The sequence below is a fragment of the Mustela nivalis genome, assembly GCF_964662115.1.
Source record: "Mustela nivalis genome assembly, chromosome: 2".
Classification (NCBI taxonomy): domain Eukaryota; kingdom Metazoa; phylum Chordata; class Mammalia; order Carnivora; family Mustelidae; genus Mustela; species Mustela nivalis.
Genome location: NC_139021.1, coordinates 85,531,828 through 85,552,758, shown reverse-complemented (window position 1 = coordinate 85,552,758; position 20,931 = coordinate 85,531,828). Strand labels below are relative to the sequence as shown.

The 20,931-nt window shown below is 36.2% G+C and overlaps 1 protein-coding gene across 7 annotated transcripts in view; it reads right to left on the bottom strand.

The window, feature by feature from the left end:
- Positions 1–20,931, bottom strand: part of RB1CC1 (RB1 inducible coiled-coil 1) — a 101,424-nt gene that overhangs the window by 36,867 nt on the left and 43,626 nt on the right. For all 7 annotated transcript variants that reach the window (XM_082720094.1, XM_082720096.1, XM_082720098.1 and 4 more), the window contains 7 exons: positions 18,686–18,870; positions 18,333–18,519; positions 18,166–18,247; positions 17,851–17,912; positions 16,169–16,272; positions 15,542–15,668; positions 13,553–15,453 (listed from right to left, as the gene is read on the bottom strand). In XM_082720094.1, coding sequence (XP_082576220.1) covers positions 13,553–15,453; positions 15,542–15,668; positions 16,169–16,272; positions 17,851–17,912; positions 18,166–18,247; positions 18,333–18,519; positions 18,686–18,870 — 2,648 coding nt within the window. The remainder of the gene's footprint in view (positions 1–13,552; positions 15,454–15,541; positions 15,669–16,168; positions 16,273–17,850; positions 17,913–18,165; positions 18,248–18,332; positions 18,520–18,685; positions 18,871–20,931) is intronic.

Here is a 20,931-nt window from a genome sequence, read left to right as displayed (position 1 = left end):
AGTTTGGCGACCATGGCCATTGCTGCTATAAACATTGGGGTACAGATGGTCCTTCTTTTCACTACATCTGTATCTTTGGGGTAAATACCCAGTAGTGCAATTGCAGGGTCATAGGGAAGCTCTATTTTTAATTTCTTTTCTTTTTTTTTTTTTTAATTTTTTAATTATTATTATTTTTTTATTTGAAAGATGGAGATCACAAGCAGACAGAGAGGAAGGCAGAGAGAGAGAGAGAGGGAAGCAGGCTCCCCTCTGAGCAGAGAGCCTGATGTGGGGTTCGATCCCAGGACCTTGGGATTATGACCTGAGCTGAAGGCAGAGGCTTTAACCCACTGAGCCACCCAGGTGCCCCTATTTTTAATTTCTTGAGGAATCTCCACACTGTCTTCCCAAGTGGCTGCACCAACTTGCATTCCCACTAACAGTGTAAGAGGGTTCCCCTTTCTCCACATCCTCTCCAACACATGTTGTTTCCTATCTTGCTAATTTTGGAAGGCCGCCATTTTCATTCCTGTCCTCTGGCAAAGACACTTGAGAATCACTACTAACAGGCCCCTCCCCCAGAAGATCAGCAAGAAATCCAGCCAAGACCAAGTTCACTTACCAAGAAGAACAGCAGAATTCCAGAGGAGAAAGCAAAACATGGAATTCATAGCTTTCTCCCCATGATTCTTAAGTTTTGCAAACTTAAATATTTTAAAACTTTACTTTTTCTTATGCTAAAATTGTTTTAAATTTTAACTTTTACTCGTTCCTCTTTTAATATTTTGTAAACTAGTTTATCTTAACAATACTTTTCATAAAAAAATGTTTTATGAACCTTCATTATTATAGTCATATTTTATCCTTCATTGTATCTAACTTTATTTTTTGAATACACATAGGGTTTTTTCTTCTAAAAAAATTTGGGATACAACTTCTTCTAATAGATCAAAATATACCCTAAATCTAGCACAAGTCTTTATTCTGGTCTCCAGCCTGAGCAAATTCTCTCCACTTCCTTTTTCTTTATTCTCCCAACCAACTTATCAACTCCTTTTTTTGAAATTATTTTAAAAAACATTTTCATCTTTGTAAGTCATATTCCATCCCTGCACTATATTTACCTTCATATATGCTTTTCTTTCTTCAAAATTTTGGGAGGTAGTTTCTTCTAAGAGACCAAATACTCTGAAAATTAAGTGGGTGACCCTGTTCAATTCACCAGTCTAATATAAATATTTTTTTCTTTTAAAAAAATTTTTTTTTCTGAACTTCTTTTTACCCCCTATTTCCCCCCCATAATTTGGTGTCTCTTCTGATTTGGTTAAAGCACATTTTCCTGAGGTCTTTGCCAACCTTTTAGTATTTAATTCGCTCCTTCATATATTCTTACCTGGATAAAACGACAAGGTGGAAAAACTCACCACAAAAAAAAGAACAAGAGGCAATACCGAAGGCTAGGGACCTAATCAATACGGACATTGGTAATATGTCAGATCTAGAGTTCAGAATGATGATTCTGAAGGTGTTAGCCGAGCTCTAAAAAGGCGTGGAAGATACTAGAGAGACCATGTCAGGAGAAATAAAAGAACTAAAATCTAACCAAGTTGAAATCAAAAAAGCTATTAATGAGGTGCAATCAAAAATGGATGTCTTACTGCTAGGATAAATGAGGCAGAAGAGAGAATTCATGATATAGAAGACTAAATGTCAGAGAATAAAGAAACTGAGCAAAAGAGAGACAAAGAATTACTGGACCACGAGGGGAGAATTTGAGATATAGTGACAGCATAAGACGAAACAATGTTAGAATAATTGGGATTCCAGAAGAAGAAAGAGAGGGGAGCAGAAGGTATATTGGAGAGAATTACTGGAGAGAATTTCCCTAATACGGCAAAGGGAACAAGCATCAAAATCCAGGAGGCACAGAGAACCCCCCTCAAATTCCATAAGAACAGATCCACACCCCGTCATCTAAGAGTAAAATTTACAACTCTTAACAACAAAGAGAAAATCCTCAGAGCAGCCCGGGACAAGAAGTCTGTAACATACAATGGTGAAAATATTAGACTGGCAACGGACTTATCCAGAGAGATCTGGCAGGCCAGAAAGAACTGGCATGATATATTCAGAGCATTAAATGAGAAAGACATGCAGCCAAGAATACTATATCCAGCTAGGCTATCACTGAAAATAGAAGGAGATATAAAAAGCTTCTGGGACAAATAAAAACTAAAAGAATTTGTAAACACCAAACCAGCTCTAGAAGAAATATTGAAAGGGTCCTCTAAGAGAGAGCCTAAAAGTAGCTTATCAGAAAGGTACAGAGACAATATACAGTAATAGTCACCTTATAGGCAATACAATGACACTAAATTCTTATTTCTCAATAGTTACCCTAATGTAAATGGGCTAAATGCCCCAATCAAAAGACACAGGGTATCAGAACAGATTAAAAACAAAACAAAACAAAAAAAACCCAAAAAAACCCATCAATATGCTGTCTACAAGAAACTCATTTTAGACCCAGAGACACCTCCAGAGTTAAAGTGAGGGGATAGAAAACAATTTACCATGCTAATGGACATCGAAAGAAAGCCAGAGTGGCAATCCTTATATCAGATCAATTAGATTTTAGCCAAATACTATAATAAGAGATGAGGAAGGACACTATATCATACTCAAAGGGTGTGTCCAACAAAAAGATCTAACAATTTTAAATGTCTATGCCCCTAACACGGGAGCAGCCAACTATATAAACCAGTTAATAACAAAATCAAAGAAACACATTGACAATAATACAGTAATAGTAGGGGACTTTAACACTCCCCTCACTGAAATGGACAGATCATCCAAACAAAAGATCAACAAGGAGATAAAGGCCTTAAATGACATACTGGACCAGATGGACATTACAGATATATTCAGAACATTCCATCCCAAAGCAATAGAATATACATTCTTCTCTAGTGCACATGAGACATTCTCCAGAATAGATCACATCCTGGGTCAGAAATCAGGTCTCAACTGGTACCAAAAGATTGGGATCATTCCTTGCATATTTTCAGACCACAATGCTCTGAAGCTAGAACTCAATCACAGGAGGAAATCTGGAACGAACCCAAATACATGGAGACTAAACAGCATCCCTCTAAAGAATGAATGGGTCAAAAAGGAAATTCAAGAAGAATTGAAAAAAATTCATGGAAACAAGTGATAATGAAAACACAACGGTTCAAAATCTGTGGGACAAAGGCAGTCCTGAGAGGAAAATAAAAGCCTTTCTCAAGAAACAATAAAGGTCTCAAATACACAACCTAACCCTACACCTAAAGGAGCTGGAGAAAGAACAACAAAGAAAGCCTAAACCCAGCAGGAGAAGAGAAATCATAAAGATCAGAGCAGAAATCAATGAAATAGAAACAAAACGAAACAAAACAAAAAAACCACCAACAACAAGAAAACAGAACAAATCAACGAAACTAGAAGCTGGTTTTTTGAAGAATTAATAATACTGATAAATCCCAGGCCAGACTTATCAAAAAGAAAAGAGAAAAGACCCAAATAAAGAAAATCATGAATGAAAGAGGAGAGATCACAACCAACACCAAAGAAATACAAACAATTATAAGAACATATTATGAGCAACTAAGCACCAGCAAATTTGACAATCTGGAAGAAATGGATGCCTTCCTAGAGACAAATAAACTATCACAACTCAACAAGGAAGAAACAGAAAACCTGAACAGACCCATAGCCAGTAAGGAGATTGAAACAGTCATCAAAAATCTCCCAAAAAACAAGAGCCCAGGGCCAGATGGCTTCCCAGGGGAATTCTATCCAACATTTAAAGAAGAATTAATTCCTATTCTCCTGAAACTGTTCTAAAACATAGAGATGGAAGGAAAACTTCCAAACTCCTTTTATGAGGCCAGCATTACCTTGATCCCAAAACCAGACAAAGACTCCATCAAAAAAGAGAATTGCAGGCCAATATCCTTGATGAACACAGATGTGAAAATTCTCACCAAAATAGTAGCCAATAGGGTCCAATAGTATATTAAAAGGGTTATTCACCACGACCAACTGGGATGTATTCTAGGGCTACAAGGTTGGTTCAACATCCGCAAATCAATCAATGTGATACAACACATCAATAAAAGAAAGAACAAGAACTATATGATACTCTCAATAGATGCTGAAAAAGCATTTGACAAAGTGCAGCGTCCCTTCCTGATCAAAACTCTTCAAAGTGTAGGGATAGAGGGTACATACCTCAATATTATCAAAGCCATCTATGAAAAACCCACCACAAATATCATTCTCAATGGAGAAAAACTGAGAGCTTTTCCACTAAGGTCAGGAATACGGCAGGGATGTCCATTATCACCACTGCTATTCAACATAGTACTAGAAGTCCTAGCCTCAGCAATCAGACAACAAAAAGAAATTAAAGGCACCCAAATCGGCATAGAAGAAGTCAAACTCTCACTCTTTGCAGATGATATGATAGTATATGTGGAAAACCCAAAAGACTCCACTCCAAATCTGCTAGAACTTGTATAGGAATTCAGTAAAGTCTCAGGATATAAAATCAATGCACAGAAATCAGTTGCATTTCTTTATACCACAAACAAGACAGATGAAAGAGAAATTAAGGAGTCGATCCCATTTACAATTGCACCCAAAACCATGAGACACCTAGGAATAAACCTAACCAAAGAGACAAAGACTCTGTACTCAGAAAACTATAAAGTACTCATGAAATAAGTTGGGGAAGACACAAAGAAATGGAAAAATGATCCATGTTCGTGGATTTGAAGAACAAATATTGTGAAAATGTCTATGCTTCCTAAAGCTATCTACACATTTAATGCAATCCCTATCAAAATCCCATCCATTTTTTCCAAAGAAATGGAACAAATAATCCTAAAATTTATATGGAACCATAAAAGACCTTGAATAGCCAGAGGAATATTGAAAAAGAAAGTCAAAGTTGTTGGCATCACAATTCCAGACTTCAAGCTCTATTCCAAAGCTGTCATCATCAAGACAGTATGGCTGTCAGAAAAACAGACACATAGATCAATGGAACAGAATAGAGAGCCCAGAAATAGACCCTCAACTCTATGGTCAACTCATCTTAGATAATGCAGGAAAGAATGTCTAATGGAAAAAAGACAGTCTCTTCAACAAATGGTGTTGGGAAAATTGGACAGTCACATACAGAAAAATGAAACTGGACCATTTTCTTACACCACACACGAAAACAGACTCAAAATGGATGGACCGCAATGTGAAAAAGGAATCCATCAAAATCTCTGAGGAGATCACAGGCAGCAACCTCTTCGATCTCAGCCGCAGCAACTTCTTCCTAGGAACATCACCAAAGGCAAGGGAATCAAGGACAAAAATGAACTATTGGAACTTTGTCAAGATCAAAAGCTTTTGCGCTGCAAAATAAACAGTTAACAAAACCAAAGGACAATTGACAGAATGGGAGAAGATATTTGCAAACAATAAATCAGGTAAAGGGCTAATATCCAAAATCTAGAAAGAACTTCTCAAACTCAACACCTAAAGAACAAATAATCCAATCAAGAAATGGGCAGAGGACATGAACAGACACTTCTGCAAAGAAGACATCCAGACGGCCAACAGACACAAGAAAACGTGCTCTGCATCACTTGGCATCAGGGAAATACAAATCAAAACCACAATGAGATACCACCTCACACCAGTCAGAATGGCTAAAATTAACAAGTCAGGAAATGACAGATGCTGGTGAGGATGTAGAGAAAGGGGAACTACTACACTGTTGGTGAGAATGCAAGCTGGTGCAACCACTCTGGAAAACAGCATGGGGGTTCCTCAAAAAGTTGAAAAGAGTGTTATCCTATGACACAGCAATTGCACTACTGGGTATGTACCCTAAAGATACAAATGTAGTGATCTGAAGGGGCACATGCACCTGAATGTTTATAGCAGCAATGTCCACAATAGCCAAACTATGGAAAGAACCTAGATGTCCATCAAGAGATGAATTGATAAGGAAGAGGTGGTATATATATACACAATGGAACACTATGCAGCCATCAAAAGAAATCAAATCTTGCTATTTGCGACAACGTGGATGGAACTAAAGGGCATTATGCTTAGTGAAATAAGGCAAGTGGAGAAAGACAACTATCATATGATCTCACTGATATGAAGAAGTGGAGATGCAATGTAGGGGGTTTAGGGAGTAGGAAAAGAATAAATGAAACAAGATGGGATTGGGAGGCAGACAAACCATAAGAGACTCTTAAACTCACAAAACAAACTGAGAGGTGCCGTGGGGAGAGGGGTAGGAAGAGGGTGGTGGGGTTACGGACACTGGGGAAGGTATGTGCTATGGTGAGTGCTGTGAAATGTGTAAACCTGGCGATTCACAGACCTGTACCCTTGGGACTAATAAGACATTATATGTTAATAAAAAAATTAAAAACAATTAAAAAAGAAATAATTGTTTATTGGACTTTGACTTAGTATCAAGGAAATGTCCACAAGTATCTGAAAGTTATTCAAATATTCCTCTTTTCCAATTACATGTAAGTAAGAGGGAAATACAAAATGATAGAAGTTGGCGAGAGGGAGACAAAGCCTAACAGATTCTTCATCTCAAGAAACAAACTGAGGGTGGCTGGAGTGTAGAGGGGTGGGGAGGATGGGGTGGCTGGGTGATGGACATCAGGGAGGGTATGTGCTGTGGTGAGTGCAGTGTACTGTGTAAGACTGATGAATTACAGACCTGTGCCTCTGAAACAAATAATACATTATATGTTGATTTTTAAAAAAGCTTCTCTGTAGTACTCTGCAGGACAGGGATAGCAGAGGGAGAGAAAAATCACTGAAATTCAATGAATTTATAATGAGAATACAGTATTCTGGAGTGGTAGAGGCCCATTAGTGGCACTTAACCAGAGATATGATGCAGTACTATTACAAGCAGCAGAGCCAGAGCAGCAATCAGGTCTGACCCAGAAAAATCTTTGGCACTGGCTATCCACAGGGCCACAAAAGAGGGATGACAAAGGATTATTAAAACTTTAAAAATTTTTTTTTAAGAAACTCTTCATCACCCCTCACCTAACCCCAACATCTGAGTCAGTCATCAACTACAATGCCAAAGTTTTATAATGTTGTCTCCATAGTCTTTAGCATAGGGACCTGTGTCCACATCTCAGGCTTAGTGTGTATTCTGGTAAAGTAGTTAACCAACATTTGGGGGACAAAAGAATACTGGCTCTGAGGGGGTTCTGATACCACTGTGGTCCATCAGGAGATTACTGATAGCCAAGTGATAAATGGGGTTTGGGTTCAGTGGGTCCTTTATCATGGACAATTGATAAAATACATCTTTACATCCAGAATCCAGTGGGATATACATAAAAGTTATTGTTGGAGACTCCTTGTTGGTTCCCTTACTCATGGAACTAAGGAACTATTATGATAAAAAAGCCAAGTAAAATCTCTAAAACAGTCTCTCATTTCACAGGATGTAAGGGCAATTTTTATAATGTTCTTATTCAACTTAACTATGTGTCCTATAGAAAATATACAACAATAAGCAATGGATCCTCATAAATTTAATCAGGTAGTGACTCCAAGGAAACTTATTTCACATATGACCCCTCTGCTGGAGTAAATCAACAAGGCCATTACTGCCTGACATGGAGCTAGTGACTTAGTGATTTCTTCCCTCTTCATAATACATACTAGAGGCTGACAAACTTTTTCTAAAGGGAAAAAGTAAACATTTTAGTGAGATCATCTGTCATACCTACTCAACTCTTCCAAAAGCAACCACAGGTAATAAATAGGTAAAGGAACGGGCATCTGTGTATATTCCAATAGAGCTGTATTTACAAAAACAAGTGATAAGCTGGATTCCCACAGGGCAGTTTGCAACCTCTAGTAGTATAGACCATAAGCAGCAGTTAGATTCTACCTACAACAACAGCAACACACTTCCAATGTCTTATCTCTGGATTATACCAGTTCTCTAGTTCTCTGTTAAAATCCAGTATTCAGGGGGCCTGGGTGGCTCAGTGGGTTAGGTCGCTGCCTTCGGCTCAGGTCATGATCTCAGGGTCCTGGGATCGAGTCCCGCATCGGGCTCTCTGCTCAGCAGGGAGCCTGCTTCCCTCTCTCTCTCTCTGCCTGCCTCTCAGTGTACTTGTGATTTCTCTCTGTCAAATAAATAAATAAAATCTTTAAAAAAAAAAATCCAGTATTCAATGCACACAAAACAGATAATCATGTCAAAAAATGGGCAGAAGACATGAACAGATACTTCTCTAATGAGGACATACAAACGGCTGACAGACACATGAAAAAATGTTCATCATCACTGGCCATCAGGGAGATTCAAATCAAAACCACCTTATACCAGTTAGAATGGCCAAAATTAACAAGACCGTAAATGAAATGTGTTGGAGAGGATGTGGAGAAAAGGGAATCCTTGTACACTGTTGGTGGGAATGCAAGTTAGTGTAGCCACTTTGGAAAACAGTGTGGAGATTCCTTAAGAAAGTAAAAATAGAGCTTCCCCATGACCCTGCAATTGCATTATTGAGTATTTACCCCAAAGATACAGAGGTAGTGAAAAGGACCATCTGTACCCCAATGTTCATAGCAGCAATGGCCAGTCTCCAAACTGTGGAAAGAACCAAGATGCCCTTCAACGGACGAATGGATAAAGAAGATGTGGTCCATATATACATATATTCATCAGAAAGGATGAATATCCAACTTTTGTATCAACAAAAGATTATGCTGAGTGAAATAAATCAAGCAGAGAGAGTCAATTATGGTTTCGCTTATTTGTGGAGCATAAGGAATAACACAGAGGACATGGGGAGCTGGAGAGGAGAAGGGAGTTGGGGGAAATTGGAGGGGTAGACAAACCATGAGAGACTGTGGACTCTGAAAAATAATCTGAGGGTTTTGGAGGGGGGAGGAGGTTGGGTGAGCCTGGTTGGGGGTGTTATGGAGGGCACGTATTGCATGGAGCACTGGGTGTGGTGCATAAACAATGAATTTCGGAACACTGAAAAGAAATTAAAAAAATAAATACAAATTAAGAAAAATCTAGTTGGCAGGGATACTGGTCTTCATGCTATTCCTCAAAATATCAATACTAATCTGAGAGGAGGCGGGGAAAAGATATCATATTAATCCAATACATTTATGGCATTTATGCTCCTTAGGCCGAGTAAATAGGAAGTAGCAACTACCTCAGCTACCAGGTGACGACAAAGGAGTGCCAGAGGATGAGCAATAATGACCATGACAATTCAGGAGCTTGTCAGTACAGTGAAATTTCTTAGTATTCAGTGGTCCAATCATATGAGATGTCCCCTCTAAGGTGAAGGGACTAACTACATTGTAGGTGATCATCTCTGAATTTTGGAGGCAAAATGTACAGTACAACTGGGTGTGCTGCTCAGACTCATTAATGAAATAATTCCCTATTCTGTGTAAGGTCCAGGGCAACATGCAAGTTGCTTTGCCCTTTGACCCACATCTCCCAGAAGATGTTTGAAGTGTCTGTAGCGGAAATTAATAACGTATAGAACTTTTGACAAGTCATATAGGAGAATCACAGTTGAGACCCTTACAATTTTGAAGTGCATAACTAATTTTTCTTTTTTTTTTTTTTAAGATTTTATTTATTCGACAGAGAGATCACAAGTAGGCAGAGAGGCAGGCAGAGAGAGGGGGGGAAGCAGGCTACCTGCCGAGCAGAGAACCTGATGTGGGGCTCTATCCCAGAACCCTGAGATCATGACCTGAGCCAAAGGCAGAGGCTTAACCCACTGAGCCACCAGGCGCCCCCATAACTATTTTTCTGTTGTAAAGTAGCTTGCCTCTGGGTCCGCAGAGACTGAAAGACTCCATGTTCTCCCAAGGTACTGTGTCCTGAGCTTCCCATCATCAGGTAATGCTGTCTAGGTCATGAAACCATAAAATTGGGTATACACGGCAATATACTATCACAAGTTAGATATGGCATACATGAGATCAAACAAATTATGGCACAAGTATGGCATAAACAGATCAAGAGGTTTCAGGTTCCCAAGGGGCCTTCTCCTGCTACACTGCCTCCTTTCTCTCCACCACAATTCTGACATTGACGGAGTGAAAAAAAAAAAAAAAACCTGGCAGGCTTGGTTTTATCATGATTCTGTAAAATATACTGACACTATTCAAAAGTATAGTTGAGGTATTAGAGCCCCACTGAGAAATGGTTCTAAAGAATAGTAGTGAAGGGGAATCTTCTCACTGGCAATATGTTAAGCAGTGTACCTAAAGTTACTAAAGAGGACAAATGGTCAGAGGCAAAGATTTGCAGTGATTCATGGAGACTGGCCAGCCTTTGGGTGGATAGTGAGAGACTTTAAAGAAACTAGATTGAAATCTGGTGGGAAGATTTCTGGAAAAGAAATAAGGACCAGCCTCTTGAAATGTACAGGATATGTAAGTTCTCTAAATATATTATGTCTGACTGTGAGGAACCTCTTAATAATCAGATGGGCAACCTGAACATTCTAGATTATCAATCAGTCCTAGTCAAAAGGCTGACGAACAACTGTCCGTACAGGCAGGAAGTGAGGTTACATATAGGCTCAGCAATATGAACTTCTATGTATTTAGTAACTAGCAGTTGAGCCCCCTGATATTGTAGTGCTCCTCTGGGAAACCGGCCAGCTACCTGGTGGCATGCTGATTACACTGGACTGCTTCTATCAAAGAGAACAGTAATCTATCTTCACAATTAACAGTCTATTATTCTCCATATAGAATTGCTTTCCATGCCCATAGTATTTCTGCAAAAATTACCATTCCTGAACATACAAAAAAGGCTTATTCACTGCTATGATATTCTACTAGAATTGCTTCTAAACATGGAATTACATTGTACAGTGAAACATATGTAGCTATAGCTACAAACCCATGGAAATCACTTATCTTAAAACAAATGCCAATCACTAAACAGCCAGTTTGATAAAACTGTGGATCAAAACATTAAAAATTCATTACAGTACCAGATGGGTTCCCTACCCACTGTAGAGCCCAATGCAGGGCTTGAACTCATGATCCTGAGATCAAGACCTGAGCTGAGATCAAGAGTTAGACCTTAACCGAATGAGCCACTCAGGTACCCTGTCATTTTGAATGGCTAGAGCAGAGAATGCAGAACATACCCTGAATCAGATTATTACTATGTGAAACTAATTATCCCACAGTTAGAATATATAGGTTGGAGAACCAATGATAAAAACTGGAATAACACATATGTTAAACTAACTAGAATTTAAATAAAGATTTAATTCAAGAAAAAAAAATTGTAATAACTATTATTCCAATAAGCCAACAGCAAAAATTTTGCTTCTCATCCCTACAACTTTGGATTGTGCCAGTTTGGTTTCTCCAAGAAGAATTCCTTTACCAGGAGATACCACCAGGGTCCCACTCACCTGGAAGCTTAAGCTACCACAGGGATACATAAAGCTCATCACAGCACTGAATCAACACAAAAAGAAGGAAGCTGCAGTTATATATTGATATTTAACTTAATTATCAATGAGAAACAGTTGTCCCTAAACAGTAAGGCAGAGGAATATGCCTGGAAGTCAGAAGCTTTTCTAGGGTATCTCCTGGCACTTCCATGTCCACTGATAAACAATCAAATGAGAAACTACAGTGACTGTATTACAGGAGGAATCATTATTGGCAGTCTCTTCTGGTCAAGTAAAGTCAACTGAGGTAATGTCTAAGGTAATAAAATAGAAGGAAGCTGTAAATACCTACTAGGGTTATGAGACTAGTTATAGAAATAAAGACTACCACGATTAGATCTATACATAAGGATGAATTTCTTTTTTTAACCTTATACCTTCTCTTGGTATCTCAATATTGTAGTAAGTATTGTGACAATTGTAATTAAACCTGTATTTCAGTATTTAACCTACAGAATATCAAACAGAGACTGTGGCTGTACAGAAAGAAAAATGAACAGAGTTCTAGGATGGCTGCAATGACATAAGTTATTTGGAAGAATAACTCCTTTGGAAGAGGTGAGACTGAGGAGATATGAAAGACACAAGCTGAATCATGTCCAAAAGAATGACATTTTAAGTGTCTTTATTTGGAAGTTCAGTATGGGTAAATGAAAAAAGAAGGACCCTTGGGTTGGAAATGGGGTATATACAGTACTGGACTGTCATCATCCATCCATCCATCACTCTCATCCCTCTTCTAGAGTCTCATCTGTACTGTACTGCAGAAATGTGTATTTCCCAGAATCCCCTTGTAACTGCAAGTTTGCCAGTAAAAAGAATATGTACAAGATTGGAGAGCACGAAAGCTTGGTGCACCCTGATGAAATTTCAGAGGAGCTTCCTGTCAAGTAACTGAGAACTACCCTTTTGTGTTGCAGACTGAGCCACATTACTGGGGCTCTGAAGAGATTCTTGGTTGCTACAGCAATTTTCCAGTGAGCCATGAATAACTCTCATCTTTGATGGGTACTTCAGCATCTATTTTCCTGATATTTCACCCAGAGCTTTCCTGATTTTCAGCAGTCATTCCCTTGATCTTAGCTCCCCCAGCTCTCTAAACATTTGTATTAAACCCTCCAATCTGCCCAGAATACATGAAGAGTTCTTGCTTTCAAAACAGAGTGGGAGGTTTAACTGAATGCCAGTATATGAAAAGTACACAGCAGAGTATATCACAAGATATTATAAAAGTGATGAGGCAAGAAATAGGTTAAAGTATATAAGGTATTCAAACCTACAAATATATTCACTGAGAAGAATTAATGACAGAACTAATTGATAATGGTCTAGAAGTTAGTCATTAGGCCATATAGCCCATCAATGAAGTTTAAAGAGCAGAAATACTGATCAAAAGGTAGTAATAACAGTCACAATATTAAAAATGCAAAAAAAAAAAAACCCCAAAAAACAAAAAACAAAAAACCATCACTGTATAAAACCTGGAATTTAAAGACATTATCTTTTGAACCACAGAGGAAATGACCAAAATTGTAATATCAAGGGACTAACAGTGAAGAAACACTTAGTCAATTTGGAATTTACTCTTTAATAAGTGAGCACTACTCAGATGAAACTATTATCTTTCACACATATGCTATTTAAAAGGAATGGTAAAGAGTAATTTTCAACAGAAAAAATTAGGTTAAAACATCAAACCAAAAAAGGAAAATTAATGAATTAAAAAGAAAGAAGCCCAAAACATATGAAATTTTCAAAAAATAATTTCTCTGAAAATCCAAGATTCTCAGCCATTTTTAAAAGCCACTAATGAGCTTATGCAGTCTATTATTTTTTAAATGTTTACAAGAAGCAATGAATATAAAGTAAAAGATTGTAGTTTATAAAAATATCTCAATTACTATATTGACCTACGATAAGGAAGTAAATCAAGGTACTGTGATTATATAAATAATTAAAATTTGAATCACCAATATTTTAATTTTAAATTTTAAAGCAATCCTTACCTCTTTGCTATTTGATTCTCAAGATGTTTAACTTTTTCTAGTAACTCTTTCTCAACAGCATCTCTCTCCAATTTAAACTCTTTTAGGGCAGTGTGAATAGCTTCTTCTTTTTCACAATTAAGCTTCTGAATTAACTGTTCTCTGTCTTGTTCCTGGCTCATGACAAGATTCTCTTTGTCTTTCTCAAGTTTCTGAATAATGGCTTCATACTTCTCTTCCTGTTGGGTGAGTTTTTCATCTTTTTGTTTTTCAAGAGCACTCAATTCTGCGTCCAATTTACTCTGCAGTTCAGCTATTTCTCCTTTCAGGTTTTTTTCTATTTCAAATGCTTGGTGATTCAATGATGTTACTTTGTTTAATTCAGCTTTAAGCATATCAGATTCTTCTTCATGTCTACTAATTAACTCTGAAATGCACTGATCTTTTTCAATTGTCATTAAAGTTCTTAGCTCTGCCAAGCCCACCTGATAGTTTTCATTATTATCCTGAATCCTTTGGTTTAGTTTACTTATCTCTGTTCTCAAATTTTCTGTCTCTTGTTCAAGGAGAGATTTTAAGGTCTCCTTCTGCTGGGTTCTGCATTCTTCCAGCAAAATTTTTATTTCATCAGTTTCTGCTTCCTTCAATGCAAGTTCAACCTCTAACTTACATCTCATGTCAGACAAATCTGAAACCTTCAGTTTTAATTCCTGTAGCTGTTGTTCTTTCTCCTGGATAACTGTGGCATGAGACTCTTGTATCTGATCGATTCGTTGCTGATTTTCCTTTTTTAGTTTCTCCAAAGACACTTTATGGTCTGCCATAACTTTCTCAAATTCCTGAGTGTGCCTGACACGCAGAGTGTCCTCTAACTCCTTTAGATGACTTTGCTCTAAACACTGAAGTTCTGTCCGCAACAACTGCATCTTCTCATTATTTTCAACATGGAGCTTCTTTAATTCTTCTAACACTATCTCTCGTGACTGTTTCAGTTCATTAATTTCACAATTTTGAGTGTGCATTGTATTTTCCATCTCTAACAACTTCTGATCCTTTTCATTTTGCAAGCAGATAACAGCTTCTTTTTCATGTTTAACCAAAGCAAATTCATTATCTTTATTTTGTAAAACCTCCTCAAGGCATACCAAGTCTCCTTTAAGCTTTTTAATTTTGTTTTCATTTTCTTCACTTTCTTTCATAAGTGCATCAAGCTTGCCTTCGTATTCACTTTTTAAAGACTGCAGCTCTCTTTGATGTTTTTCATTTAGTGTTATTTCCAAAGAATATTTTACTTTTTCAATAATGTTTCTTATTTCTAGTGCTGTACATTTTAAAGAATTTGAGAAGTCACACTGTTCTTTCTGTACAAATGTTCTGAAGTGGCAAAGGTCTTCCTTGATGGTTTGTATACTGAAGTGTGAGTCTTGGGCAACAACTCGACACTTTTCCAACTGGACATTTAGAGAAGCATGATCTCCTATATCCTCTTTACCACATACATTTGTATCCTGCATCCTTCTACTGTCTATCGCATTGATAACAGATGAATAAAGTGATTCCACCATCATTTCTGGACTCTGTGGATCACTTATAGGATTAGGAGATGACAAATTTTCTTCTATTACAAACTCATTTACGGCAGACATAAAATCTGATTCAGGGCTTTCTGCTAATGAATCCAAATCTAATGAAACTTGGTGAATAGTCTGTTCTATGTTTGGATGGGGGATAGTTTCAAAATCAAATGTATGTGCATCAATGCTATCTGGAGATAATTCTTCTAAGGGACATACTGCAGGACATAAGGGATCCTGAACAGTGAGTGGAGGAGGAGTTCTTGGTGAGGTAGTAGTTGCAATTCCTGTTGCACTTTCTATCCTTGGTGACGAAGCCGACTGTGGGGACGTCTGACTCATGGATGCCTGGAAAAGAGAGGGGATAGGCTTAAAGAGCTGTAGCAACAAATATTTTACGCTAATGAAACAAATCATTTGAAAGAACTTAATTTGCCTTTTGTTCACTCAATAGATCTGTAATGGTCTGTGACATTTCATCCAAACTTTGTGCTGCTTTTACCAAATTATGTAGAGCAAGTACATGCTGGTGTAGAGGTTCAAAGTCACAAAGTAAGGGGACCCTGGAACAGAAAACAATATAATTAGATTTGTGATTCCACAATGAAAAGATGGATGCCTACAACCAAATATTTCCATCTATGTAAAAACAAAAACAAAAACAACCCCCCCCAAAACAGTACCATCATCCCCTTTTAATCAACACCAGAAAAATAGCTTAGACCTAAGACATAATCACTGAAGTGATGAATCAGACATCTCCCACGCTATACACAAAGTGAGAATAATTACTAGAAAAAAATTAATTACATGTAAGGCACTAATTTCCTTTATCTTCATTTTCTGATCATTTGCATATTCCCTAGAAACTTCTTAAAGCAGCATATCAGTCTATCATAAAATATTTCTATATTACGGCATCTCCTGAGACTATCAGTGCTACTTTCCACAGCTCCAAAATAATTAAAGTATTTTAAAATGATAACTAAAGTTAAAAATAATCTTTCTCAGCCTTCTGGCTAAGATCAAGTGTACTAAGGTTAAAAATGCTAATGATATTTACCTGAGGAGTGGCTGAACTTCTGAAGGACAAAATGATTGAAGAAACTGTAAATCTTTTAATGAAATATCTGGAAGTTCACAGTCAAACTTTCGAGGCTTCTGTGTCTGTACAAAAAAACGAAACAAAACAAAACCCCAAAAATATACAGTACAAATTTATAAATTTTTACTATGATTAATTTCAATATTAACAAAGAAGCAAAAATGCTACAAATCTACTGACATTTAAGAAATAGGATAAAATAAAAATGAACTATTCAATGACCAACACGGTATACTATTTTTCTGAGTTTTAAATGACTGGGGATCATAGCTGTTGGTGATCCAAGTACTGTGGCTGTTCCTCCCTTTCTCGTCAGCTTTTAAAAAATGGGGTAGTGGGGCACCTGGGTGGCTCAGTGGGTTAAGCTCTGCCTTCCGCTCAGGTCATGATCTCAGAGTCCTGGGATCGAGTCCCGCTTCCGGCTCTCTGCTCAGCAAGGAGCCTGCTTCCCCCTCTCTCTGCCTGCCTCTCTGCCTACTTGTGATCTCTCTCTGTCAAATAAATAAAATCTTTAAAAAAATAAAAAATAAAAAATAAAAAAAAATAAAAAAAAAATAGGGTAGTATCCTGTCAACATCAAAGAAACCCATTTGTTTCACCAGCATATAGGCGTTCCCAAATTTTTCTTTAACTTATAACAAGACCATGAAGATCTCTCTGGCCTTAGCTCTATGACTATTCCTATCATTTATTAGGATGCCTTGGTGTTTTAATATGGTAAAAAGTTTTTTCCTATGTAACATGTCCTTCCTTGCCTTTTACTTGATCTTTCCATTATTTTCCAAAATAAAAAACTCTTAGTAAATTTCAGTTTCTTAAAAAAAAAAAACTACCTGGTAAGTCCTACCATTTCTTTATAATATTGCCAAGAAATGTGACTCTAATCATTTCAATCACTACCTAAGCAGATTTAGAGATGTCAAGATGCTCTTCATTAAATGGGGGTCCTAGATATATGAGTGTGGGACACCCTATTACATCACTCATTTTTAGATATTAAAAGATTCATACATTTAAGGCCTAAAAATCCTGCAGTACAGAAACACATTTAATAGCTAAGCACTGCATCTGAAGAGAAAAGAAACAAAAAGCCTACAGCATTTCCCAAACTTCTCTGACCCATGGAATCAATGTTTCTCATGAAATAAAATGAGTGGTCCCCAGTAATCCTGGTTTAAAAACACATTTATTTTTCAGGATTTCAGTGAAGGCCACCTGAAGAGTCACCTTATTCTGATTAGTAAACACAAGAATAAAATGAGGGTGGTGGTGGTGGTGAAGAGAATGAAAAGAGGAGAGGATAAAAGGAAAAGAAAGTGCAGGGATGGGGAGAGAATGAGGGAAGGGAAAAGATAAAGAGAATGAGAGGAGGGCAAATGAGAAAGACAAAATAATAAGACAATCTACTCCTACCAAACAATATCTTAACAATGTAATATGTCTTATCCTCTTGTGTTATGAAAACTCTTCATCAAAAACTATGAATATATTTTAATAAAGTTTCATGACAAATGGCTTTTAAAACCAAAAACATTTTTATGTTATAAAAGAAGACTCTATGTTTCTGAAAATATCTCTACTTCTGAAATAAGGTTTGAATACGTACAAAATTTAGTCATAGTTAGAAAATTAATACATACACAAAAGGACGGGGGCCAGGAGTCCAATCCCCTAAACAGACGATTTCTTAAAAATGACTTCCCTGTGTAAAAAAGTTAACAATATGATAATTTTATAACTTTATATTTCAGAGGAAAAAAAATTTCTGGTTTTTGAAAAACAAATTAACAATTCTTCATATTTAAGTTTTAACAATGGATTCAACTTTACAGACCTTAAAAAGAATATTTCTCCAAATTTCAATGGTAACTTAAATCACATAGATTCTATATAACAACATTCATATTGACAAAATAGCATTTTTCATTAAAAATAAATTAGTAAAGAACACTTACTAAATAATTTCCCAAAGGATTCCCTTTTTGACTTTTCAGCTTCATATAATCGCTTTCCATCTTTGACTAAAGCACCAGCCCACTAAGAGAAGGAAAGCTTACGTTAATAATCATACACCAACTCATTAAGGCTCATACACAATGAAAAGAGAATTCAACTTGCATACCTCCCTGTAGTGTTTTATGAACATTTTTCTCCTTACAACCTCAACAACAGCTATGCAGTACATCTGAGGAACTGTACTAAGAGCTTCAACAATTTTGACTCTTTCTAACAGTTCTATTACAAGGCGGAGCAAAGCTTGCAATTTCTCTCCATCTTGATCAGCATGAAGCATTACAAAGCAACACCACCTACAGAATGAAATTGAGACACAAAGCTCCATAAAAATAATCTAATCCCAAGTTAATCAACCAATCAAGTATTTCAATATAACAATAAAAAGTACTCCATTACTTGGCAGAAATTTTAAAAAATCACTTTGAAACATCCAAAATTAGATGTAAGAGAATCACTTACTTCAGTCGGACATGTAGGTTATTTGCTAGTTCCTGTTTGGCAGTGGTACATTTCTGTTTAATATCCAACAGTTTTCTATGATTTTGCAACATAATCATCAACTGATTTGCGTGACTCAGGCACAAATCAGGTAAAACAGATGCATCCTTCAAGTTTTCAGCTCTCATCTGATTAGCTAAAAATCCCTTTGAAAGAAAATATTTTAAAGGACATTAATCTGGTTTCAGGAAAGATAACATTCATTTAAGAGGGAAATCTTTGTTAAATATGAACTGTTCTACTTTTAAAGATTTTATTAATTACTATCCTGAATGTAGATATACTCATAAAAAAGATTATTTTTAAGAACTCTGCTCATCTAGTTGTTTCAATTTCTAGCTAGGAAAAAAAAAAAAAAACCCACTGGGAAGATAGAGTAATTTATCCAAGGACAGACACTCTTAACAGTTAAATTAGAACCAGAATTTATGCGTCTAGACTCCTACTATACCATGGGTCAGTCAGATCATGTATTAAATAAAATATGATCACTGATTTTAGCCATGAAATAACTGACCTAATCTAACCAATGATATTCAATAGTACTTTGTACCCTTCCCCAAATGAGTAACAATCAATTTACTGTACTTTTTATTAAGAAGTCATTCCTCTCTCCAGTATTTCTGGACTAAATTTTTTCATATATATATATATATATACACACATATATATATATATATTTTTTTTTAACTCATATTAGAATGACTTAAATGTATAGTTTTATAATACATTTTATTATTTGATAAGAAAAATATTATATTTTTTCTTAGCTATCCTTACTCATTTATTTTCATAGGTGAACTGTGCATCATTCTGCTAAGCAGGGATTGTGTTTAGGCTCTAAATTAATTTAAAATAAGATAGTTGTATATACAAAACATAACAAAAAAAGAAACCCAACAGCAAAACCTTAAAAAAGGTCCAAGACATCTTATTAAGGTTACTACTAAATGCTTTTGTTGTACTTATAGGTCCTTTTACTACTGCTTACTGAACAGTTTTTGTATTACAGGAGTTTTATAATTTGCATGTCCATCTGACAGCCATACTTGCTACTGTAAATAATTATCTGTCTAGGAACTTAACAATATGGCTGGCAATAGTATGTCTTCTAACTTTTTGGTAGTTCTCTCTGTTTCTGTCTTCCTAAATTTCAAGAAAATATTTAAATTTAAATGACATGTACTAAACTCAAAACCATTTAATATCTGAAAATAAAACAATTTCAATAGGAATTTTATATCTTATTTCCTTTTCAATATGCCATATGCTCTACTGTAGCTATATTTTTTTCTGAACTTAAAAATAACTTACTGGTTTTATCAATTGCATTAAAATCTTAATAGGTTTCCACTACTTTTTAATGATCCAAGAAAAACATAATCAATCCCCCAAATTAAGTTCTAAAGCAATAATGAGGAATTTCCTGACACCAAAAGCACATACATGCCAAAGTTGCCAAAAGAAAAAACGTTTAGGGGCACCTGGGTGGCTCAGTGGGTTAAAGCCTCTGCCTTTGACTCAGGTCATGATCCCAAGGTCCTGGGATCAAGCCCTGCATCAGGCTCTCTGCTCAGTGGGGAGCCTGCTTCCTCCCTCTCTCTCTCTGCCTGTTCTCTCACTACTTGTGATCTCTGTCTGTCAAAAAAATAAAATAAAATCTTAAAAAAAAGAAAAAAGAAAAGAAAAGAAAAAATGTTTAAATCTGCTTTCAATAAAGTAATTTCTGTATTTATCAAACCATCCTTAGAATAATATTTAGACTAAGTAGTAAAATACCTAAGTACAAGCTTCTTAAAAAATAAGTCATCGGAATGAAAAGTATAGCATAAGGAACATAATCAATAATACTGTAATAATGTTTAATGGTGACAGATGATAATTACACTTATCATGTTGAGCAATGAGTAAAGAATTGTCCAGTCACTTTCTTGTAGATCTAAAAACTAATGTAACACTGTATGTCAACTATACTTCAATAAAAAAGTTTAAAAAAGTATAAAAAACTGTGATGTCATTTCGTATTAGTATTTTTTATGTGTAAGTAAGGATAGATATATACATGATATGTAAGTTTAAAAGAAAATTACATAGCTGAGTGATGATGGAAGGCAGAACTTAAACCATACCACATCCTAATTCTGAATTTTTAGTAGGTTATCTAATAAGAATAATCATGACAACATTCAAAAGAAATCTAACTAGCT